This window comes from Falco peregrinus, chromosome 2 (genome assembly GCF_023634155.1).
Source record: "Falco peregrinus isolate bFalPer1 chromosome 2, bFalPer1.pri, whole genome shotgun sequence".
NCBI lineage: Eukaryota > Metazoa > Chordata > Aves > Falconiformes > Falconidae > Falco > Falco peregrinus.
The window spans coordinates 114654006-114678969 of NC_073722.1; the positions used below are offsets into that span (position 1 = coordinate 114654006).

General features: G+C 42.1%; 2 protein-coding genes across 10 annotated transcripts in view; both read right to left on the minus strand.

Moving 5' to 3' along the window:
• Positions 1 to 5446: 5446 nt before the first annotated feature.
• Positions 5447 to 14048, minus strand: LOC101924825 (uncharacterized). Of its 2 annotated transcripts, XM_055797708.1 has the most exons (6): positions 13810 to 14038; positions 13453 to 13593; positions 11622 to 11960; positions 9705 to 10049; positions 8251 to 8360; positions 5447 to 7226 (listed from the first exon to the last, which is right to left on the minus strand). In XM_055797708.1, the coding sequence occupies exons 3-6, from the start codon at positions 11887 to 11889 to the stop codon at positions 7116 to 7118; spliced, it is 834 nt and encodes a 277-aa protein (XP_055653683.1). In that variant the 5' UTR covers positions 11890 to 11960; positions 13453 to 13593; positions 13810 to 14038; the 3' UTR covers positions 5447 to 7115. The 2 variants fall into 2 exon arrangements, with proteins under 2 accessions (XP_055653683.1, XP_005232057.4); XM_005232000.4 differs by lacking the exon at positions 13453 to 13593 and having other exon boundaries at positions 13810 to 14048.
• A 913-nt stretch (positions 14049 to 14961) lies between these two features.
• LOC114010641 (uncharacterized) overlaps positions 14962 to 24964 on the minus strand; it is a 35714-nt gene continuing 25711 nt past the window's right edge. For 5 of the 8 annotated variants that reach the window (XM_055797713.1, XM_055797711.1, XM_055797709.1 and 2 more), the window contains 6 exons: positions 23867 to 24034; positions 22718 to 23035; positions 21036 to 21209; positions 19848 to 19967; positions 18909 to 18942; positions 14962 to 17790 (listed from right to left, as the gene is read on the minus strand). In XM_055797713.1, the coding sequence (XP_055653688.1) occupies positions 17784 to 17790; positions 18909 to 18942; positions 19848 to 19967; positions 21036 to 21209; positions 22718 to 23035; positions 23867 to 23930 (717 nt within the window). In that variant the 5' untranslated portion in view covers positions 23931 to 24034 and the 3' untranslated portion in view covers positions 14962 to 17783. Of the gene's footprint in view, positions 17791 to 18908; positions 18943 to 19847; positions 19968 to 21035; positions 21210 to 22717; positions 23036 to 23866; positions 24035 to 24238; positions 24778 to 24804; positions 24956 to 24964 lie in introns of those variants that run through there. The other 3 variants (XM_055797712.1, XM_027779137.2, XM_027779138.2) reach the window with 3 other exon arrangements.

Here is a 24964-nt window from a genome sequence, read left to right on the forward strand (position 1 = left end):
CACAGCTGAGCAGGTTTGATTGTCACGTTACCTCCTCTACTTCATTCCATATAATAACAGAATAGAAATAGGAAAGACATGTTTATGTTGGTGGGCTTGCATGATACGCAAGAATGAAAACTGCTTTACTGCCTGACTCATCCCCTGACTTGCTGCGTGGCCTTGGTCCAGTGGCATCAGCTAGTACCTCAGCTTCTCTCCTTTAAACTGGGAAAAGCAGAAGATTGAGCTTATTAGTGAATGCATAATCCTCTGAGCAGATCAAGCCCTATTCAAATATTGGCCATTGCCAGTAAGACTGCAGCTCTGCCCAGATTGCAGGAGCTAGCAGAGCTGAACGTGGCCATGGTAAGCCTGCAAGACATGTTCATGTACTCATGCAGTTCTTTATTATGATCTGAACCCCGTGCTAGACATGCACTTGTTAGTAAACCACATGGAGACCACTGTTGACACAGACTGGTCTTGGGCCAGCAAGAAGCATTTCTACTGACTAAGCTAATGGCCACAGCCAGCTGTAATACAGAGCATAGCGTGTGACAGTGATGGTGAGAGACTGCAGGCCAAGTCACTCGCTGATGGCAGCTCAGAGGAGGTCTGCCAAGGCTGTGCTCTGCAAGCTTCTGCACCTGAGTTTTGCTGCTCTGCAAAGCAGCGCCATAGCCCTTCCTAGTACACAGGAACCACGAGCTTCTGCCAGAACATTACCATGAGTCCATCTCTCCGGGTGGTGATAAGCCAGACCCCTGCGCAGCCCACCCTGTGGCAGTGCTGACTGGCGGATAGAAATGTAACACCTCAAGCATCCCTGCAGCAGCCAGACTTCTGCATCTTAACCACAAAGACCACATTTTTTTTCTTGAGGCCTGAGAGCAGCCTAAGAGAAGCTAGCTGAAGAAAGCATGTTATTAATGAATATACCAAATTTTGGTAATGTATATAATTATTCTTACCATGACTATTTCTGCCTCTCTTTTTGTTCCACTGAAGTGGTGCCCTCAGGTCCAGGTGTCAGAGCTTGCCATTGAATAACTAGCATCGAAAGAATAGGCCACCTCTGCCTCCAGCTAAGTGCACTAAGACTATTCACTAACTTGCCATGACCATAATGGTGAGATTTACTAAAAAAAGAACCAGGAGGACATCCTTTCGAGGATGGATCCCCTCTTGTTGACCTAACTCTGAACAAGTCTAGAAGTTGGAAATCCTCAGTTTGGACTGTTCATTTGAGTTGGTGAGCTGAAAACCTCCTAGAAACTCTCCTCTATTTCCTGTTTGGTTAAGACAGAAATATAATTACCTATTTCTGCATGTAAAAACCTTATTTCCAAAACAGCTTTTGCAAGGGAGGAGCATACAGTTCTCTGAAGAAGGTCTGGTTTTATTTTTAGCTGTGATAGTCATTACAAATGTAGTTTCTTCACCCACAGTGTGTACATACATACATGCACGGTTTCTTGTTAACGGCTTTTTTGGAAGCTTGAACCTATTTTGTTTTTTGAAAGAAGGAGTTTTGAGTCCAAAAGCTTCTACTATCTAGTGACTGACTGCCACCCCTTTCAGGAGACTCACCACAGAAGTTTGTACTGCGAGCACTATAGTGTATGGGAATAGGAGTAGCAGAGAAATCCACAGAGAAGTTACGGAGTGTTTCTTGAGTAAGTTTCTTTCCCAGAAGTCACAGATATTTTGGCAAAATGTCATCTCACCATTCACTCTTAAAAACTGCTTAAGAACATAGCTATATACCTTAAATGTCATTCACCCACAAACTTGCTGTCAGTTATGTCTCTGAACAAAGATAATATGATGCAGGTACAAACCATGAGCAGTAAACTGGCCTTTGTGGTTTCTCAGAAGGCTTGTTGAAGTGCTGTAAGGCAATATGTGTAGAGAAAGAGCACCCCCAGAAACAAAGCCCTCTCTGTTTTCTGTCATATTGGAGCAGAGTAATAAATTCTGCCATTTGAGAGCGAAATGATTCCTCCAGTTGATAAAACATTACCTGTACAAGTAGCCCCAGAGTAAGTATTTACAACTTATATGAGAAAAGGCTGCATAGTTTAGCCCTCCATGTCTTAATGGATTTTTAGATGAAATACTGGCTCCTGAATCCCTGAGATCAGCCAGATTCCTTGAAGAAACAAACATGTAGTTTTCCACTGTGTTAAGAGAAGATGGACCAAATGTCTCGGGGTGGCATGAACTGCTAAGAGACATGAACTTGAAGGCTTTCCCAGAGAGTCACCTGCTTTATTTCACTTTCTTGAATGAAAAAAATTATGAGCTTTTAATATTAAGCCTAAACCCTCTGCAGGTGAGGGTATTGCAGCCAAAGTAGGATGCTCTGGCTATATAAGAGGATTAAGATCAGTGATGTATTATCAGTGATTTACCAAAAAGTAAGTTAAAATCTGTTGCGATTTAAAGTGGCATTTGGAAGATTTCTTGCATGCTGCACATAGCCAGTATACAGCCATTACTGAAGCATTCGAAATAGTGTTAAAAATCATGCATGACAACACAAATATTCTTAAAATTAGATGTTGAGCAGTAGAAGAATTCATTAACTAGAGCAGAAGCATATCAAACAAAGATGTCAGATTAAAATAATTGTACTATGAAGGCATTTCCAGCACTTCAGAGCTGTGAACTGTGTGAAAACCGAATCTGTGAACGGGAAAAAAATGCATGTTTTCCACTTGACTGTAAGCTGACTGCTAATACCTGATTGCAAGTTGAGTGTTACATAACATTCAAAAAGAAATTAAATGCCTGGAAAAACAAGTGTTTTCAAAAGATTGTATGCTGTGAACGGAAGTATATTTTTCACTAACACAGGGACCTTGAGAAATCACCAGTCAGTAGCTTGTCTGCACCAGAACCAGCAGTGCTGGACATATTTTGGTCATATCCTCCATGTAATAACAGAACATCTCCTGCCTGAGTTACTGGATGGAAGAATGATCACAAGCAGCAACCAGTGACAGACAGGAGGAAGGAAGTAACTCCAGCAGGCTTTAGAAATGGGTCATGCAGTGTTTAAAACTGCTATAAGCACATAAGCATTTGCTTGCAGGATAGTCACTAGAAATAATCCAGCATGCTACAATACATCACAAGCCACAAGAAGAGGAGAACCTACTTCTACCCCACATACAATCCCCTTGGAAAACGTTCTGTGGCTCAGCTTGGCTTACCAACCTCCTTGGCATCTGAGTTCAAGCATGTACTTGTCAGAGGCACCTTAATCAAAGGGTTAAAATGCTTTCCTCAGTCTATGGGCTCCATCAGTGGCAATCTGTACATGCTGGCTGGTCTCTCCAGTTTTTCAAATAGCCAAAATATTATTTCTGATGAGCCCTCCCTGAGAGCTCAGGCCAGGCCACTCCATATAGAGCTGGCCCCTGGAGTCACTGAGCATAGCTCGTACCTTGTCTGTTATGTTCTCTCTGCTTCTGACAAACTCTCCTCGCTCAGCTGCCTCGGCCTTCTCCATCCCTGTTTGGTAAAGCCTGACCCTAGAGCTGCAGTCCTGATCCCCAACCCAAAGCTGCTTTGCTGCCAGCTGCCATTTCTGTCGTTTATTCCATGAAACGGGGCTGAGGACCTCACTCATACCCTGATACCATGGTCACTGCTGCAGGTCCTGGCCCAGCCTCAGAGCTTTACGCTGCACTTCCCACCTCTCCTTGGAAATCATTTATCTCCCCAGTGCAGGGACAGGAGACAGAAAACCAGCAAAGGCAACAGGACCAGCCCACAGCAATTCTGTCTTCAACTCGGGAGGTGCAAAATTCAGTCTGTCTCCCTTCCAGGGGGGCTCTGAGACCGTGCTCCACCTAGGACCCCTCTGACCTCCTTGAACAGCCAAACACCCGACCCTTACTCTGACACCCCTGAGCTCATTTCTCAGCATCCCTTCCCAGCAGCTCATTCACTGCTGCTTGGGTTAATTGGGTTAATTGCAGGGCTGATGCTCTACGCCTCTACATAGATACAACTCACAAAATGTCTCACTGTATGTTGTTTCCCTCACTGTATTTTGTTTCCCTCAGCTCTTGACTTTTTGGGTTTTTTTTGTTTGTTTACACCAAGCCAAAGAAACCACCTCCACTACTGTTTCCTTTCACATACTGGGTTGTTGGGGTTTTTTTTCACAATTGTGGCCACACTTGCACAGTAGCAGTGCTACAGAAAGCCGACCTCAAATGCCAGTTTGCTCATCTTGAACCTCCACATGTTGTCTCTCTGGGACTACTGCCCTCTTCTATTAAACCTGCACCTTTTTTCCAAAATGAAAATATGACCAACAGTGGTTGAATACAGGCACTTTAGCTCCTAGAGCAGTATCTAATTTGTTAGAGTATCTTCCCCTACGCCTGCCCCTGACAGAGGCAGAGGTGGTCTCTGTGCTGTGGGTGACATCTGGGCTCGGTCCCCTTGGTCTTGCCACTGCCCCCACGCCCGGGTAAGGGCAGCAGTGCCCGGCGTGGGCAGGGACATGCATGGCCTCACCCCGGGGCCTACCCCAGCAGGAGGGGACGCTGTGGTGACAACAAGGCAGCCAGCTGCCCCTGTCGGCCCCTCCTGCTGTGGGGCAGCAGCAGCCTTCAGGCGCCATGTGGGAGGCCTCCTTCTTCCATCCTGGGAGGAAAGCGGCCCTGGGGGGACCCTGCCAGCGCCCTGGCCACGCAGGAGCGGGTGCTGGGATACACCTCCCAGCAAGGGGCTGCAAAGCCTTCATCGTCCCTCAGGGCCTTCCCCCTGACCCCACTGCAGACGCCATTGTCCTCCTGGGCGGGATGCGCAGGACAGCGAAGTGGCAGAGAGGCTGGCGGTGCCCCCAGGGTACCTGCCCACGCCATGGGCACCACAGGGCCTCCATGCACCACGGCAGCGGGGCCTGGGCAAGTGGCGAGGGGCTGCGCTCACCAGTGGGGAGGGGGCAGGTGAGACCCCTGTGAGGGGACAAGGGACCCCACTGGGGCTGGGCTTATGGGCGCTTTAAACAGGGTCAACAGCAGTGAGGTGCCATCTCCTGCTTCAGATTTAGCAAACCCCATGGCCTGCAGTCGTCGCAGCCGGGTGCCAGGTGCCATTTGAAGGATGGGCTGAGCTTCCCCAGTGCCGTCTGCTGCTTACCCACCTCCATTTGACATTTTTATCTCTTCAGGAATTTTTTTTTAGCTGCTAGGAAGAGATTGCATGAATACACACCAGCTGAAGTGTTCTATGGTGTTTTCTTCAGTGACTAGATTTAAAATTAAAAAATAAAACTCCCACATGTACATTATGTAAATAAAGTGGAAAATAATTATTACGTTGTCTATTAAGGTGCTGTTAGGAGCAAGTTATACTGCATTTTGCAAGAAGCCTCTGAATCATTCTACTTTTAAAAAAGAAACCAAAACACTTGAAGAAACAGTTCATTCAATAACTATCATTCATTTGCAAGATATATGAAATAGTCTTTAATATGTGTATAAAAATATTGAGCAACTGTACAAAGCCCCAGCCACAAAGAGGATTTTATTTGGTGACAGCTACACGAGGACGGCAGGGTCTGCGATGGACAGGGCACAGCCCTCCCTGCAGCAGCCCCCCGGACGAGCATGCTTCTCCCTCGGGTCTGGCACACGGCATTCCGCGCCCGGAGGGAAACGGCTCTCCCAAGCATGGGCTTGGCTGGGCAGCCAAGATCTGGGCAGAGCTCACCTCCAGGGAGGGAGGACCCCCTGTGCCAGGCTCTTCTCCAGCCACGCACTCATCAACAGCAAACCGGCCCTAATCCCTCAAAGAACTAAACAAATACATCAAAAAAGAAAAATTCTAGTTTCAGCCTGACCCCAGAATCCACAAGCCAACCCCATCAATCCTGCCTCAGAACAGGGCAAGCTGATATTCCTCTGGGCACACAAGATTGCTGACTTTGCACAGCGGCCATGGCTCTGTGAAACCAAAGCACCCCTGAAAAAAACTGTAGCCCTTCCTTAGCTAGAGTAAAGTTAAGCCCACCATAGTGACCTGTTCTAAGCCATTACTAAACCAAATTTAGTTCCTACTTACCTGATGTGAGTTTTTGATAAACTCCCATGGTAAGAGTGATTTTGGATCAGACTCACCCATGGCCAGATTGGAACGCAGGCTTTGTCCCAGATTAGTTCCCCTGGTACTGTACGGTGTGGAGTCACTGACCTGGAGGAATACGTCCTGCTCTGTAGTCCTAAGACATCTGGAGCTTGAGACAACAGCAGCCCATCACAGATATTTCTGCTGTCCCAAAAAGCTGCCATGCCCCAAATCTAGTAATTTTGTATGTCAGCCACATCAAGACCCATACCAGTCATGCCACTATCTCTGACAGAGGCAGTCATTCAAAATCTAAACTTGACTGCACGTCCCTAGGGCCGTTACTGACATTTGTCCAGGTAAGCCCACGTCACTGATAACTCACTCTGCCACAAAGTTTCTGAGGTCTCTTCAGAATAGATTTCTTCTCTGTAACTCTTCGAAGCCCTGGGTTAATGGTTGGATTTGATGATCTCAAGGGTGTTTGCCAACCTAATGATTCTATGATTTTATGATTCTATGAGTAGTCTTAGCTACCTGAGCTCTTGGACAGACCCACAAAGATTCATAAGAAAACTGTAATCCATTCATATGTGGATGCATTGTGTATTATTGAACAGGCATGTTATGGTCTTTCTGAGCACCAGACCAGAAGAAAGCAAGCTCAGAACCAGACCTCTCCATCTATCCCACCTTCCCTGACATGGTTATTTATCAATCAAATAACTCCATATGTTGCATCTAGCCAAATATATAGTCCAAAAATTCTGCATTCCATACTAAACTGCAGACACATGTACAGGATACCTACATTTCTCTACATTTTCTAGACATTAAAAAAACCCCAAAAACAAACAACAAAAATTTACAAGTGATCAAAAAAGCAGAAACAGCTTTGGAAATGAGGCAGTTTTTTCTTTCCGCTGAAGAAGGCAGGTGATAGTTCAGCTTGTTGGTTCTGCTAGCGCATCAGCTTGCTAAGGCAGCTCTCAGAGACCTGTAAAGGAATGGTCAATCCCCATATGGTCCCAGCTGGCAGAAGCTTAATCGTTAATGATGTAAGCATTGGTTTTCACCAAGGTGTTACATCTAGAACGGTAAGACATATCTTCATATACTACATTTGGTTTTCTTTTCTGGAAATATTTCTTCATCTGCAAAACAAAGCAAACAAGTATTCAGAACAGAGCTTTAAAAGACCCCAACCAAGGATTTGATTTACATCTTAGGGGTTCACCTGTTTGAAGTGGAAATGTACTTTTTAAATTCCTCTCATAACCCAATGAGGTCTTAGAGGATTAGATGGGAATTATCAACCTATTTATTTAACTTTCTATTGTCAGTCTGATGTAATTTCATGAAAAGTTCCTTCAAGAGTTGGATGGAACCGTGGGCCCAGCATAAATAAGGCTTATCCTCAGCTTGCTGCTGATAACACAGGAGACCAGTTCCCACAGGGCCTCTTGGCTTTGCCAGAATGATATTGTACTACTTGTTTTTAGCAGTACTGAAGCCATACGTGGAGGGACCAGATAGTAGCCTGGTTGGTGACTCATACTCTGTTGATTCTGGGTAATCCCTATGGTGCAGAAAGATCTATCAGAGACAAATAATTTCTGGGAACTTTCTGCAGAATATGAATGTAAATAATCCCAGTCAAGGAAAAATTTCTTGGTCACCTTTCTTTCTAGGACAGGACAAAATTATTTTTCTAATGCTACTTTCAGACATTAGGCTGACTGTTTGTTGTCCTTGTACCCCCCTCCAACCATTATCTCCCACCTGTTACAAGATCGGTATATGTAGCTTCATTCCCAAATGAAAAAAAAAAAAAAAAAGGCAGCAAAACAGGACAGTGAGGTACTCTGTTCAGAGAAATACATGCAACACAGGGCTGCGGTGTTGACTGCCAATTTTACAAGCTTACTTGGTATTTGTTCTCAAAAGGCAGACTATGTTATTTACTGGGTTACAGAAACATAAGATGACAGTTTTTACTGCTGAGAGTTACAGCTGGGAGACATTAAACAAGGGCAAAGAGGAGACAATAGAAATTCATGATTCCTTAGGTTTATCAAATGTCTGCTTGACTCAGTCACTATTTACAAATAATATCAAAGGCACCTATTCACTCAACCTGGATTCAGTTTTACTTTGGCATGGTAACAACATACTTACATTGACATGATACAAGCTGCAGCATATCAGTGCAGAAAACAGTAGCGCTACCAGGATGCTAAAAGTATAGATGCCCCAGGAACTACTACTGCAGTCTGTCTGCTCCGCTTCTGCATGTAAAATTATATTATTAATATAAATATGAAGAAGTGGAATTCTATTTTTATTATGAAAAAAATATTTACTGATCAGCAAGAAATCAGATATCAACAGCATGCTACATAGCCAGAATTCTCATCCCATTAGTATTCTCACTGGCATTCCCTGTGCTCTTCTAGAGGCTGGTGATGACTGCAGGTGGCATGTGAAGAGTCCATGAGGAGCACTCAACAAAGGCCATAGCTTCCATGGCACTGATCAGAAGTAGGACCACACACATAACGGAAACAAAAGATGTTTTACTGCAGTATTACAGCAACGCTGCGGGTTCAGCCGGGAGTACGTAGGGATTGTAAAACAGGTAGGTTTGCAAGCAGTACAGACAGAAGTAGGAGGTTACTGTGATCAGAAGTATATACACTGAGCAGAACAGTGTTAGTGGAAAGGGTTACAATTCTCTAAAACCTCAATTAATCTATATCCGAGTAACACAATATCTAGTAATCACCCAATTTCTTTGATGTGCAGCCGTTGTTTTCCCCAACTCACATTACTGAGTTGTTACACCAGTTATGAATGAGACCACAGACTTTTTTGAAGACTGCAGATAGATCCTTTGCAAGTCTTAGGACCTATGTAAACCTTATTTTAATTACCCAAAGTTCTCATCAAAGCCCAATGCACAGCATTAAACGGCATCAGTAAGATCAAAATCAGGCAGTATGTTGCTGGTTTTGTTTTCAACTTAGCAAATGGTTACAACACCATCCTGCAGGAAAATTAAAACCCATGTCTTTGGAATTATGCTTACAGTGTGCTCACTGTATAATAAGGGTATGTGAGATCATCCCTGCTATTATCTGTGGTACTTTAAGAAAATGCCTGAGGACTTGTTCTGTGCTCCCTAGTGTGACCTAGTTTAAACACAAAGGCTCGCTATAGGGAATGGTTTCTAAAAGACATTTATGTCACATTATGGTCAGAGAACAGATGCTAAAAATACGGATTCATTTCCCCAAATTGGCAGATTATTCGCAGACACATTGAAGTGTTTGTGGTCTGATTTTGACCTTTGGGGTTTTTTAAGATGCAGGATTATAGCAAGCTTTCTCTTTCATAACTCCCCGCTGGCTGTACAAGGCAGGTAGAAACGTAGTGCCTGTTTCTGTGTTCTAGTACAACAGGGCACAGAGGAGTCTGAGCACACTCTCCGAACCTTCCCAGGTACTGGAAGAAGTCTAGCCATGGGTTAGGGCTTTACCTGTCCTGACTGAAGTTCTGCAAGCTTTTAGTCCACCTTTTGTATTACAACATGCCTATAATTACTTATGATTAAAGAAGGAGAAGGATAGTACCTTTAATCAACAGCATAGTGCCACTGCCGTCTGCTGAGATGGAAGAGAAATTTTCCATCACCACAGCACATACATATATATCACTGTCATTTTTCCTTAGGTTGTGTAGAGTTATCACTATTTTATGTTCTTCCTTTGAATACTCCAAGCGATTAGCAAAACCAGGAGAAATACTTGTGGTCTGATTTGAAATATATAGCACTCTTTCAGGCTGCACGCGAGTCTTGAGCAAGTAGATCTCTTCATCTTCCTGCGAGCTTTTCAACGCACAGGTGATGTTGATCGACTGGCCTTGCTGAGGATTGACGTAGAGCGGTGACTGTTCAATAACTCCACTGGTTCTAGCTAAAAACAGGAGACATTAACGGCTACCACATACTTAGCGCAGTGCATTTTAACGAGAGGAGCAAATACAGAGGTCAAAGACAGAAAGAACAGGTCACAGAAATTTGGGTAAAATGATTTTTTTCAAAGGCTACCTTTACGCATGTGTTGAAAAGAAAGATACATTTCAGTACACCCTGGCATCTTTTCCTGCCCCGGGATGTGAAAGTAAGACTGACTGAACAGGTTTACCTGGTTGTAAAGGGTCTCACCTACCTAAACAATACATTTACTGAACTCTTCTAAGGGAATACAGAGCTTCGTCAGCTTGCCCCTGAGACGTGGCCTGTTGCCTGCTTCTCAAGTGAGATTAAGCCATAGAAAGATCTGGGGACTATCGGTCTGGGTGAAGTCATACAATGTGGGTGCCATCAATGTTGAAAATGGTCTTCAAAAAGCTGTTATTGACAGCTTGCTGTCCAGCTGGGCAGACACTTCATTCAATTCCTCTGAGAACAGGCTTTGTTCCTTTTGACATTATCTTTAACGTGGACGAAGGACTGAAGATAGAATTTATCATATTTGCACAAGAGAGAATTCTGGGAAGTTTGTAAGTATTTTAGAGAAGAGGATCAGAACCAAGAACAGATAAAGGCATTTTAATAAAATAATTTGGAGAAACAGGACATAATCAAGAAGTTGGAATTCATTTGGGAAAACACAGTCAAGAAGTTTGAAAAGAGAAGCCAAAGGAAGGACATTATAAGTTTTCATAGCTACAGATGACTGCTACTGACCCATCAATTAGGTTTTGCATGCCTTAGGGACAGGAAAGGAAGAAAACCTTGAAAACTTTTGGTAAAGGTATTTCAGGTTAGATCAGGTTACTCATCAGAAGGGTAGGTACATAGAGGAATAAGCTGCCCAAGAATATTGTGGATTCAACTCTCTTCTAATTAAAAAAAAAAAAAAGAAAAAAAAAGAAAAAGAAAAACAAAAGTAAATTAAATGACAGAAAATTTCTTCCCCTAACCAGAAATGATTGCCAAAAGGAGCATTTGTGCCCATTCATCAACTGTTTGTTAAGAAGAGAAAAAAAACATAGATCTATCAGCTTACGCCCAACTTGCAAGCCCTGCCTGACACTAGTGTCCCAATTATTATTGATTTGTCATTTAAGATTAAATAGTAAAAACAAAAGAGATTTGCAGAAATTGCTACCAAAAAAAAAGGCTTGTTATTTTGCTAGTTACTTAGAGAGATCTGATGATGGTTTTGGAAAGCACTGCGGGTCTGCAGTTTCCAAACTGCAGCAGCAACCTATGACTTATTGTCTACATGGGCTGCAAAACCTACAGCTAGGATTAAATTAGTCATGAATTGATGTCCTAGGGGTTTTCTTGGGACTGTTCTATCTAATGTGTTTTCTTCATCTTTTCAGGGAACAGACCCACACTTTCCTTCAAATCAGTATGTTGACTGAGCAGAAATGAGTAAAATTCTGTCACTCTCCCTCCCATTATGCTTTCTTCCAATCTTTGATTTAAAATATGTATCTGTATTTATTAATTCATGACTCAAAAGGTGAAATACCTTTTACCAGTACTATGGTTGTCTTCCCACTCAGCGTTTTGTGGTGGTCTTTGCTTTTAACAAACTTAATGCATAAGTAGATATTGGAATCAGATTCCTGTACATTGTGCAGAGTTATCCTGAGATTCCCTCCTTCCATTGAATACTTGGTGCGATTAGCCAAAGCAGGAAAGATATATGAAGTATTCAGCTTGGAAACATATATCACATTGATTGGCTGTATGCTAGTTCTCAAGTATGTTCCCACTTCATTTTCTGAAACTTTCATTGAGCAAGTTATGCTGATGGAGTCTCCTTCCCAGACACTGATAACGTCTGCTGACTGTTCATTTTCTTCACCTAAAAATAAGAAAAGCAATTGAAATTACAGTATCAGAGTTCTTCTTGATCTGTTAACATCAAAATAGTTTTCAAAACCAACTACTCCATCAACAGAACCACTCTGTAAGACTGGACTGTAGTTTTGCTATCCTGTAAATATCATCTTGGCTGTCCTGAAACCTATCGCATCTTTCATGATCATTGACCTGTGCAACTCAACATCTCTCCAAAGCTTAAAAGACCTTGCGAAAAAGTGGCTTCTGTTGCTCACGAAAAAAATATAGTCTGCTCTGTAGATTCCCAGAATGATCCATCAGTTCTCAAAATAAAAGGTTTACTGAACTCAGCACAATAACTGGAGCTGGCTGAGGATCTAAATCTGAAATTCAAAGGTATCAAAAAGGCAGAGTATGGAAGAAAATTACAATTTTTTTTAGAAAGAAGGTTTTAGCAACATCAGGAAACTGGATAGTGTAGCCTCATAGAAAGAGAAATACAGAAGGTATAACTCCAGCTTATAGTAAGAAACAAAGATATAAAAATATATAACAAGACCCTGTGAGTTCTCTAATGACTTTAATATCCAAAGAAACTGAACAGTAAGTGCTTGTGCAATGTATACCAAGAAAGAGAGGGATCAAATGGGAAACGCCTAAAAGAAATTACATTAAAAGCAAGAGAAGAAAAATTAAATGTTGGTTATTGCATATCTAGGACAAACATAGTATAGAAAGGGTAGAATTATTCAGTGTTGACAAGCAAATTAAGGATCCCTACATACTTAAAACTATTTTAATAAGGGAACAAACACAGAAGTCAAACACAGAAAGGACAGATCATGGGAGTTTACATACAGTAGGTCAATCCATCCTGACCAGACATGAGGACATTTCTCCTACAACACTTAAGAAACAGAATTAAGGCAACTCAGGAGTTATCAGCAATTACCTTACAAAGCGGCAGAGAAATGGGTGATGAAGAAAGCCAGAGAAGCACAGAGCACTCAGCCTTTACAAGCGGGTAGGGAAAGCTCGGGAAATTAATCTCCATCAGCCTAAAAATCAGTACTTCTAAGCTGATCCACATTTACATGATCTAAGGACCCACGCAGCTAATGATAAGCAGCCATTGCCCATCAATTGTTTAATCCAAAAGACTGAGGTAGAAGTTCAAAAGTTAATTTATATTTGAAGAAATTGGTATTGACTTCTCAACAACCAATAACTAAAGAATGGCAAAGACACTCAAAACAAATATTCTCATCAGTGTCCCTGCATCTTCTTTCCAGACATGTTGATTGATGGATAATATTTTTTTTCCTAAGGCACCATCCTTTCCAGTTATTGTCAATAGTCGTGGGGGGGAAGGACTGACTGTTTGGACACATCTTTTTCCTCAGCCTGTTCTCCTCAGAGATTCACACTCTTTTCCCCCAAGTATGCCTCCAGCTTGTATTCTCAATAGCCACGACAACATTTAGCACTAGATATTTCTAGTAAAGTTTTATTACCTTCAATAATAAAGCCCCTAGTAAATATCAATAGCCATTTCTATCCAGTAGTGAGCTCCCCTGTCAAGCTTAATGGTACAGATACAGTTCATGTTGAATTACTGGGAAAACAGCTTCCACTCTTTCTACAGAGAGTAATTTCTGTGTAGAAAAGAAAACTTCTGATCACAATAAATTTTTAATTTTTTTCTAAAAAATAATTCAATAATTTCAGAGAATGTTTTTAAAAGTTCCACCTGGTTTTGCTAATGGGGAATTTGCCAGGAACCTTTTAAGACGATAGACTGGGGCGGGGGGGAGCAAGGAAGAAAAAATATTGAAACTTGTGAAACGTAAGATCATCTATGATGTACGTACCATTTTGGCCAGGGAAGCACAGGAGAAGCAGAAGAAAGACACACACAGTTGGGAGACACGATATCTGCAGCATTTTCAAAGGTCTTTTTAGTTGTTCTCTATTATCTCACTGATGAGTTAAAGACCTGAAGAAAGGGTTGTGGGCCACAAGTTGGCCTGACCTCTTCCAGCTACATCAGCTGTCTACTCAAAGAAGTTAGCAATATGCTTCTTTTGCCTTAGTATCACAACAAAAGTGACAGAGAGGGGGAAGAGAGATTTCTCTTGAGAGGCGGATCTCGGGTTTGATTTCACACTTAAAACGCCCACCACTTCCTACTGCCAAACAACCCCCAGCCCTGAGGGCAGGATTAGAGTCCGTACAGTGAGCACCTACCTTCCCTTTACAGTCAACTGAGAAAAGGCAGGCTCAAAGTTGCTGTTTACAGTGCCAAAGTCAGGCAATTATCTCCCAGTTGTGGCCTTACTGGAAATGCAGGCACTTGGTACAATCAACTCAGTCTGTCAGTGCTCCCAGGCTGCCTGGCTGGTGGCTGCAAACACAAAAATCTTGGCTTTGTAAGGAGCAAGTAGATGAGAGATGCTCCATTACTTCAGGTATACAAACCCCGCTCACAAAACTGCAGGTCTGATCTGCACCTTGGCAATGTCAAAGTGCATCATTTCCAGGCAACAGTATGGTACATACCTCTGGCGTGCCTCCTGGTTTCACATTTAATAACGCATTTTCTATAGTGTCTGCAGTACACCAGAGCTGCTAACCACCAGCTCGGCTACAATTCACATGCAGATCCAGCTCCCTCCCTGATAGGATGAAAAGCTCTTCCTGCAGGCAGGAAAGAGGGTGTTCTCGATGAGTTTCTTAAATGCTTGAAAGCTTAGAAATTTCATCAGTTACTGTAAAGAAAACAGATTTCAGGCAGGTTGTGAAATGAGCTTTCATTTCTCTGCAAAGCTCACTACGGGGTACAAAAGAAGATGCCAGGAGACATCTCTTACTCCCGGTCTTTGCTTTTGCAATATTTAAGTAGTGAATCATCATGACAACAATACTGGATTATAAGTTTGGGAACCATGTGATGGTGATGCTTTTAAAAAGAGATTAACATGTCAAATAACAATACAATCAACACAGGGTTATCCATGAATAGCCAGGTTTTAAACTAATGTTTTATTGTGATGAGTATAGTAACACAAAACAACAACAACAACAACAACAAAATCAAAGTGAAATTGCAACTATCAAATTATGGCATTTGGCAAATCAGACCACTTTGTATCTTTAGTAATTTTTTATTTCATTAGCAATTATTTGTCTATATTTGTATATTGCAAAACAACACAAAGCAGTTGCTGAGAACGAACACTGCAGATCTTTAAAGCTACCTTGAACAGTTTTTCCTGAGGCATGGGATGATTGGTGTCTACCAGCACAACACGGCTCAGGAGGGGCAAAGTGAAACAGTTGCTAGTGATGCCTCTGAATATCACAGTCTGCATATTCAGTACGAAGAAGAGATATAAATGAAAGTGTGCTTGTGTGAGCCGTAAAAATGGGTCTGAGATTTATGTCTTGTGACTAATTTAGCTAAGGAACTGTCACTGGGCAGAGGTGTCCATAGAAACTTTCTCCTCAAAACACACCCAGCTCTCTGGCCCCAGCTGGTGTTAAAAAGTAGAAATTAAACCTGCACATCATTCAGCCTGAATCCCTCAAGTTAATACAATGTGAGTTCTCAAGTGTCACTTTGTTCCTTCTCTGAAGAACCCAAAATCCGAGTTTATACCAAAACCACCCAGTGTCAGCACCCGATTTAAATACCATATATACACGCACACATAGATTTTTCCACACGTGGACGCATTTGGTTTTCTCATTAAAAGGTCATACAAAAGAACTGCCATGGCCTTCAATGTTAAGATGGTATTTTTCTAGATAGAGGAAGATAATGTGTACCTCACTGGAAGTCTCCAGAAGCACAGTGGACAGATTAATCGCGTAAAATGGAACACTTGGCACTTCTTCAGAGACACCCACAGCAATGACTTAGAGCAGAGCGGAACAGAACCAAAAGCAACACCCATGACAGCTGCTGTGGTGCCAAAAAGCGAAAGGCCCATACCCGCTATGAGTGCTCTTTTCCCAAGCTATAGCAGCAGATACATTATTTCCTAAAAAAAAAGTATGGCTTTTATCTCAAACCAACCTCTTCCTCCCTCCTTTTAGATACACATCTACACCATCGCAAGCTTACAGAAGCCCTCTTCCAGGAAAGGACAGGAACTGCAATTGTGCTAAGGCACTGTATAAAAAGTCTTTTTCCTTCTATCTCTAAATCCTTGCACAGTCTGGACTCTTTACAGGTAACCTTAGCTTTGGCTTATTGGATAAGCATACAACATTCATCATGTTATAACAGAGTTCACAACTGGATCAGTCAAAATAACATTCAGTAAAAAAAGTCTTTGAATAGCTGGGGACTGTCACCTCTTCATAAAGTTTTGACTGCATTACACCACATTAAAATTGAAAAGACAAAATCCAACAAATAAGCTGAGAATCGATTTAAAAGGGTATCTTAGATCAGCATGAGTGTAAAGCCTCTACTGGGGAGGGAAAAAAACCAACCTATAACAACACTAGTCTCCTGTGCCAAACAAGAGCTAAAATTAAGCACAGAGGCTTTTCTGTATTTCTAAAATTAATTAATAACATTTTTTTGGATGTCTTTCATTATGAACCTTTCCCTTTAGATCTGACTGTAGCAAATTTCAGGAGTCACACACATTACATCCTTTGAGATTTCCTGCTGCAAGTTTCAGCAACAGATTTATGGGTAATTAAAGCTTGTAAAAATGATTCAGCAAGTATTCAAACTGTTTTATGGATCTGCTTTTCTAATTGTGCTGCTGCTGTTTTTTGCTCAAAAGCCTGATGCTAGATTAGGTCTAATGCAAAGTTTTGAGGATTTCTTCAAATCAAGCATGAACAATAAATCATTTGAAGCTGACATACCACCTGTGCACTACCAAATGGGGATCCCTGAAGTGCAATATTCATCACCTACTGTCTGCACACAGGATACCCAAACCTGTCTTCAGATGCAGAAATATACTGTAGTCTTTTCTGATAAGGAAACGAAGTGGGTACATCAATATGCTTTCCCACCCACTGGAATCACTGTTGAAAGTGTCCTATGTTAGAATTGCCAGTATTATGACCTAGTCTCTCAGGGAGATTGACATCATACTTCTTTTCAGCCTGGAAGGGGCCATGGCTTCCATGACCCAATGCTGTTTCTGAGGGAGCTGGATATTGCCCTCTCATCCACCCTTGCACAGGAACAAGAGGAGATGTCCTCAACCTGCAGCTGGCTGCAAAATCAAATGTCTGTTCAAAAGGTCAAACCCCTCTAATTCAACAAACCAGTCACCTGTACAAAATGCTTTTTTAGATGTAAAGACCACCCAGGAGTTAAAAAAATAAAGACCTATGGGCATGCTATCACATTACAAAATTGAAGACATGCAGAGAACCTCAGGGTTCAACACATCCTTATTGAGCACAAATACAGTTCTCTGAAGAATTTCAGATGAACTGATAGTTTCAATCATGAAAATCATTGAGAGAATTCAGCTGGTTTAAACCTGTGTGCTGGGCCATCCACACATCTTGCAATGACTGCTGTCCTGAGCAAAGCACCAGGAAAGGATGGGAGATCCAAGGAGCTTTTCATGTCACTTGTGAAGGCCTGCAGCTGGACAACTGTGGCAATCACAGCCCTCAGTGAACATGTGGATTTGATGAAGGTACATTTGTGAAAACTACCATGAGGTCTCATATAAAATGAGGTCCGTTTGTCCAGCTGCATGTTGTACACCGTTACTGAGGAGCATGCTGCTGGCTTGGAGGTCTTGTTTGTAGAAGTTTTTCAGGCACAAGGTTTTACATGTCAGGATGCCATCTGGTTTTTCTAACAGCTGCAGAATTGAAGGAAAAGTATTTGTGAGGCCGCCAAAGGCACAGGATGATTTCAGTGAGAATTATAATCAATCCAATTGTATGAGTTTAAGCTTGGAAATCTCGAGTGTGAAGTTCTCAAGGCAGCTACTCTGTCCTATCCACTCCTGGGCGACCCCTTGCTCTAAAAGGTGAAAGGATTGCAGCTTCGGTGCCCAGTGAGCTCTTGGCATCTCTGCTGAGCCCCTGCCTTGGCTGCTACGGCTTGTCAGCTTTTGCCTTGGAGGTGCTCTGGGACAGGCCCCAAACACCACTGAGCACTACGCCACAGGGCAGTGCCTCAGGGCAGCCACTAGCGATATAAGTTTTTTACCTATGCATTAATGTATCTATTAGTATGTCTTAAAACAATAACTGCAGTGAGACTAGCGTTGTGTTACCTTACTGGGTTTCGCAAGCACTTACAGAACTCCTATTTTTCAGATAACCTTGTGTTTTATCTAACTGTAGATGTTCAAACAACTCAGCTTGTTCTCATTGGCTTCCTGTAGCATTACTAGAGAGAAACAAGTACCTTCACAAGGTAATTCATCTGTTTAATCTTCAAACAATTTTAAGGTGAAATGAATCATCTTCTCAAGACAGCTATTTCTCTCCATTCACTAGGAAGGGAGCACTAGATAAAAATCTTAGGCTTCAACTAACTTCTAGCCAATCAGTTAAACTTAAACAAATCCAGATTTAGACATTTAATTCTTAGACTCTTAGAAAGAAACAACCAACATTTGTTTCTAAAGGACTAGTTCGGTAATGAGAGATGTCTCGGCTTCTGGCATTACACAAGCTCCCATAAACCCTGGAGCCAAGTTGGCTACAGGATGTGGGGAGGACACTGTATGTCAGGGTCAAGAGGCATCTGCAGAAGCATGTAAATGATCAACACATGAGTACTGGAACCACCGCAAAGTCATGCAGGAGCTAAGATCTATTGACTCTGACTTGATGCAGCGAGGAAATGGACATCCACTGAACATGGTCCTAGTAAACACGTCTAGTCCTTCACTGAGCACCCTCCTACCATTGTAGTAATGTGATTCCATCATCTACCATAATTAAACCCCCAAAAGTCAAATCTTACCAACAAAAAGCAGGCTTGATCACTGGGACAGATCCTAGGAAAACAATAGGAAGAAAGTACCAACATTAGCAAGGATTTACTCAGAACTAAGAGACATACAGTTGTTTTTTCCCTCGATTTTTTATTTATCTGAAATTCCTGAGCAACTCACTGGTATCCATCTCAAACAGATCCACAGGCCCTGAGTTTTGTCCGCAAACCTCCACCACACATGGCAGGTGTGATGCTTTGCATATGACAGTGCAGTTGCATCCCAAGTTCTATACTGCGTTGTAGCACGACTATTTCTGAAGAGGTGGTTTAACATGACCTCACACTAAGAATAGTGCACTCTCTGTGTTGTGAGGGAGGAGGGAAGAGCAGAGGGTGATACAGAGGAAGGTAGATATTTCCAGGCTTTATTCACATGACTCCCTCTTTACTCCACAGAGCCTGTCTCAGCCCTTTCCATGCATATTAGTTTGCAAAAAACCTCTCCGCCTGGATGTATTTAGGGAAATATTCTTTCTTAAATTAGATATAGCTCTTTACTGGGCCGATGTTCGGCAGTCTCCTGGGCCACGGTATGTCTCTGCAGGGGAAGCTGCACAGCAATGTTCAAGGCACTGGTGCCCACTGAGGCAGGGCTGAGCAGTGCAATCGCTCGGCTCTGTTACCGGAGCACAGAGGAAATCTATTCTGTGCTTATTTTTCCTAGTAAAGCCAGCTGACAGAGGCTGTCATGGCACACTGGAGGCTGCGTCATGGCACCAAAGGCAGCGGTGGAGTTCACACCAGCGGTCAGCCCAGCCTCCCCTTCACAATGAATACCATTTAGCAATTTCATAAATAATGTTACGGAAATTAGATCCAGAAGGAAAACCCTGCATGCTTTTTTCACTACTAGCACTGCTCGTAAGGCATGTTACCCACAGGAAACAATATTTTGCCAGACTATACCTTGATGATTTTGCTTCCGACAAATGTGATACGTTAGCAATGCTGCTGCACAAACCCCAGCAATCAGTAAAGTGGTGGTGAGGGTAATGTTCCCTTGGCTGACTGAAAATTGACGCTCACCTGGAGAGCAAAAGAAAATAGAGTCCAAGTGAATCAAAGAGGTGTGCTAAGAAATGAGCCTGCCTCATCAGCACCACCTAGGAAAAGCCTGGCCTGGTGCTTCTGCAATGTACTCCACAAAAGCTGGTAATGAAAGAAGGAACTAATGCAGGAGAGAACAAATAGCCTCTGGCCTAAGATATCTTAATGGAGATACCTGTAATGAAAGAATGGCTCTATCAACATTCGAAGCCAATTCTTGACTCCTCATCAAAACAGATAACTTTGAACATATATTTCATCTGAAATAACCAAAAAGAAGAGGTGTGAGACCCATCCTTCATGATGGGTTCAAATGCCACTGAGGAAATCCATTTTGACCATTTTTTAAATATCTCAATGCATGGGAATTTAAACATATAAATATCTAGAAAGGCTATTTTAATACTGGTCTAATTTGGAAGAGAAATAATAGAATCATCCAGCATGCATTCAAAAATTACAAAAACCCCAAACAAACAATACCACCCAAAGAAAACAAAACGCTCAAAAAAACCCCACCAAAACCCAGACATCACAGCAAAAAGTGGAAAGCCATAGCCCTACCAAGGACTTTCCCCAGAGGAGGATAAATACCGTATACTTGTCTCAAGGAAACACACTCTGCCCATATAACCTATGGAAGACGACAGGGATTTCTGCAGTAAAGAAATTTGGATATAAAAATACCTGTATGTAACAAAAGTCCTCTTAGTCTGGAGGTAAAGTCTCATTTATCACTTAGTGGTAAGTGGAATTCTTGGAAATCTGTTGCGTGGCCATCATGTATTGCCATCCCTCAGCATCCCTGTATCTGTAACTATATAGCTACAACAGAAACCTATACCTATGGATATATATATCCAGGACTGGGCACCTATACAGGCTAGGGGAAAGCCTCTGAGTTTAGAGGGCTTCAGCATATGTGTGTCTGAAGCATGAGCGTACAGCACATCTCCCTGCCCTGCGCATGTAAACTCAGTCCATACCAAGCTGTCAGGGCAAAAGTCTCTCAAAGCAAAGGGCAAACAAACACATGAAGAGATGAACCTTGATTTCCTTCAGCAGTGATGTCGGCTGCTGATTTTCTGTTTTCTCCTCCTGACATTACATTGTGTAGGCCACACTTCAGCACACGGCTGGGTACTGAGAGGTTTGTGTCCACTTTACAGCAAATTTTCATCTCCTCTCTAACGATGTTATCCTCCCTGTTTTCTGAGGAAACTGAAAGATAGAAGAACTTTTAATTATGAATATGGATGATTCAGAAGATCTTCAATCAAGCGTTAAAAACGTTAAAGAGGTTAATAGGTTAAGTGTATCCTTCATGTACCACAAAAAAATGGAGATTGCTGCAATCATGCTTAATTCACCAAGTGTTCAAAATCAACGCATTATCATTTAGATTTTCTTCTCACTAAAGCTGATGAACTGTTCTGTGAATCAATAATAGAAATCTTAACATTTTTGCCCTCTTCAGATTTGTTCACATGTGATTTTAAGAACACCAAAACATCTGTAAAAAGTTTATCATTACCTTTTTGCAATTAAAACCTATTCAAATAATAATTATGACAGAATGTTGCCACTCCTGTTTACCCTCAGGAACCAAAGAAGAGGAACAAGCAAGACCAGCAGCTGTATAAATCTCAGAGGCCCTGGAGTGCCTCTCCCACCTAGCCTGCATGCCACCATGCCATTAGATAACTTTTTCCTCTTCTAGGAGAATCTTGAAAACTTCCTACCTACACATACCCACACTCAGCACATCTACCTGTCACCCTCTCAAGGGATATAGGCATCTACATCTACAGCAATTTCCAGTCTTCACCTTAGAAGTTTTAGTGCCATCCAAGCTTTACACGGTAGTAACAGCATGTAGATATTCTGCAGAGGTAAGCATAAATCCAGGACAGAAATTGTTTGTAGTGGCCAGAAATTAAATACATGAGGAACTGCTAGGATGAACAAAAGCACGTGTAGGTTGAGAATTTTTTGTTTTCTTCTGTTAGCAACAAGATTAGGAAGGATGCTCTAGGTCTTACAAGACAGGGGATAAAAGCTGCTTTCAGAGAACCATCTACAGCCAGGAGGACAAAACCAAACATATATTCAATCAGGTGTTTACTGGTGAAATGTCATTGGCCTGGGTCAAGTTCAACTAAATTATCATAAAAATCATGGCAACCTAATCTGCCATGAAGTTTGCCTTCTTGGAGCCACTTGCCACATGAACTGACAGACATTTTTATCTCCGATTTAGAGTTCCGTGAGAAAGCTGGAAGGATACCTCCTGGTTATTTGCTGAATTGCACTTTTTGAATGGCAATTACTTCAATACAGAAGAGCAACACAGAATGGCTCTTCAGGCTAGACCTGGATTTCAGTGTGTACTGACTGTAGTAGACAGAATCCATACATTGCCAACTGGCATAGATTTTGATCACGAGAATTGCTGTTGCCAAAAAAAAAAAAAAAAAAAAAAAAGGAAAGAAGTATAAATCAGGGTAACATGCATTTATCTGAATCTCTACTAGTGCAGTTTTAAGCAGTTTGACATGAGATAATTTATTTTGTAAAGGATTTAATGAATTTTTTTGACAAAAGAAACTCACTTTGACAAGTTAGTTTACTCATTAACCTCACTGTCGGCCCAAATATATAACAGTTCCATTTCATAACCAGAAATGTGTTTTCCATATGATGATAGCCAGGCTCCTAGTAGAGCATACCTCTAAAATCCAGTGTGCCACATGAGTCTCCTACTCCCATGGCTTTCTCCCAGACTATGGCATAAATTCCTTTAAGACAAGCATTTTCTTCTTGCTGAAGGCACATCATGATGTGTGTTTCACTGGTCACCAACTGAATTACTTCATTTGAAAATGTCTCACTTTGTGTTTCACCAATTTTTACAAAGCCTTCATAATTGGATGATTTGCATATGTGTTCCTCACAGTTTTTGCAGTGGTAGACTGTCACATTTGTTTTGCCAGATGAAGACCGTTGTGATCCCTCAGCAGGGTCACCACCACAGGGCATGGCAATATCTAAATAAGAAAACAAATAAACAAATTATTTTCTACCAGTTTTCTCTGCAGAGTTGTACTGTTAGGAGACAGAGATGAGTTTTGGTGGACAAACCCAGCCATGGGTTGAGAGACACTGTCTGCCAATGGACAATTTTTATATGGTACTGGGCCCAGTCCCCGAAATAATTTTTGAGGGTAGAAATACAATGTAATTCCCTCACTGCTCCCACTGGGGTTTTAACTAGGGAGCTGGCAGCTTGGGAAGTGAGTTGAAAGGCATTTCTCTTGTTAAGCTAAGAGGTCCTCTGTATGGACAGGCTGAGATGAATCATTCATTATTTGCTTTTCTTCTAAAACTCCTTGGCACGACCCTATCAGGTATGTCTCCAGCAGATATCCAGACCCCAGGACAAATGAAGTTCACAGCTGAGCTGCCAGACTACATACAGCTGGATGCAGTGTCCCAGGTCACTGCCATGGGTTCAGTTCAGGTTTCTGCAGGCAACAGTTTTACAGTCAAGCCAAAATGCACCAGCAGCCTGGCCAAAGTGCTGGAGTATGCTGGCACTGGGTGCCGAGAGCTGACAAAGGTGTTTTACTCATTCAGACTCTCCTGGTGAAGAGTCAGTCATCACCTCATTTGACTTCAGACAAGTAGTCACCTCTCCCCAATTAGGTGACTGTGACAGGTCAAATGAGTCAACCTTCACCTTCTTAATTTCTTTTCTCACCTAGCGGTTTTGTAGTCTTAGTTTTAACTGGACACAACTGAGCTTTCTAGTAACAGTTCAAAAGTTTTTAGCTACTTACGTGCAGTGAAAAGCACTGAGATCAAGCAAGGAGACTCACTTGGATGGGCAGCTGCAATGGCCAGGAGCAGGAAACAAAACCATGTGAAGTAGGGGGACTCCATCAGGCTGCTCTGGGGGCTCAGCTCCAGTAGTGTTGGATGCTCTCCTAGATCCCCCACAGTCCCAGGGCAGGCTCACTCGGCTCCTCCCCAAGTCATCTCCCTGTCTGGACATTAAATGCAGCAATCGGCATCCATTCACTCTTTCTTATTATTCTCTAGTCAAAAAGAAAATGACTTCTAGGCCAAGTACTATAAAGCTTCTTCTAGCCAAGATAGCTGGAATACAGGCAAAGAGAAGTTTACACTGCTCAGCTGCTACAACACTCTGAGACTGCTTTTGCAAATGGCAGACTTACACCCCTTCCCACCTCTGGGTCAGTCACAGCAGTAGAAGACACATGGCCTTTCTGCCTGCTGGGCAGGAGGCTGCGTTCTCCAGGTCCTCCAGGCTCCTCAAGGCAGCGGCCCTGTACACATCGCTCAGGAGTCCATGCAGCAAATAACTTCTTGGCTGGCTGACACTTCCAAAGCCCACAAAAAAATCAGACAAGGAAGATGTTTTGCGTTGAATGTTTTGCTTGACCTAAGATGAAATCGTTATTATCAAATTGAATTCTATTTTTCGTTTAGAAGACCTGATGGGAAATATCTGATGGTCCAAATTAAATGAACAAACCAAACAAAAACTTAGTATTTTTTACAAAAAATGTCTTGGATTTAGTCAGAAAGTCGTCCTCAATCATTACAGTGAAATTGTCATGAATACGTGAAGTATGTTTTACTAAAACACAAGTTTCATTTTCCAAAGGAGAAAAAAAAAAAAAATATCTGGAAAAATCACCTAACTTTCCTCATTAGCCTAGCTCTAGAAAACAACAAACTGCTTTGCCCTAGGAGCTTTCTTTTAGAACAACTTTTTTTGGTATGTCACTACCTGAGAAGTACCAGAGAAGTCCCTTGAGTAAATTTCCAAATGAATTCTGCGTTAACTCCTAGGTACACATCAACTCTTCAGCAGAAGTTAATCATTGCTTATCTTTCATGATCCATGCCAGCCTAGAGCTGCTGAAAGTCCTATCACGATTCTGGAAACA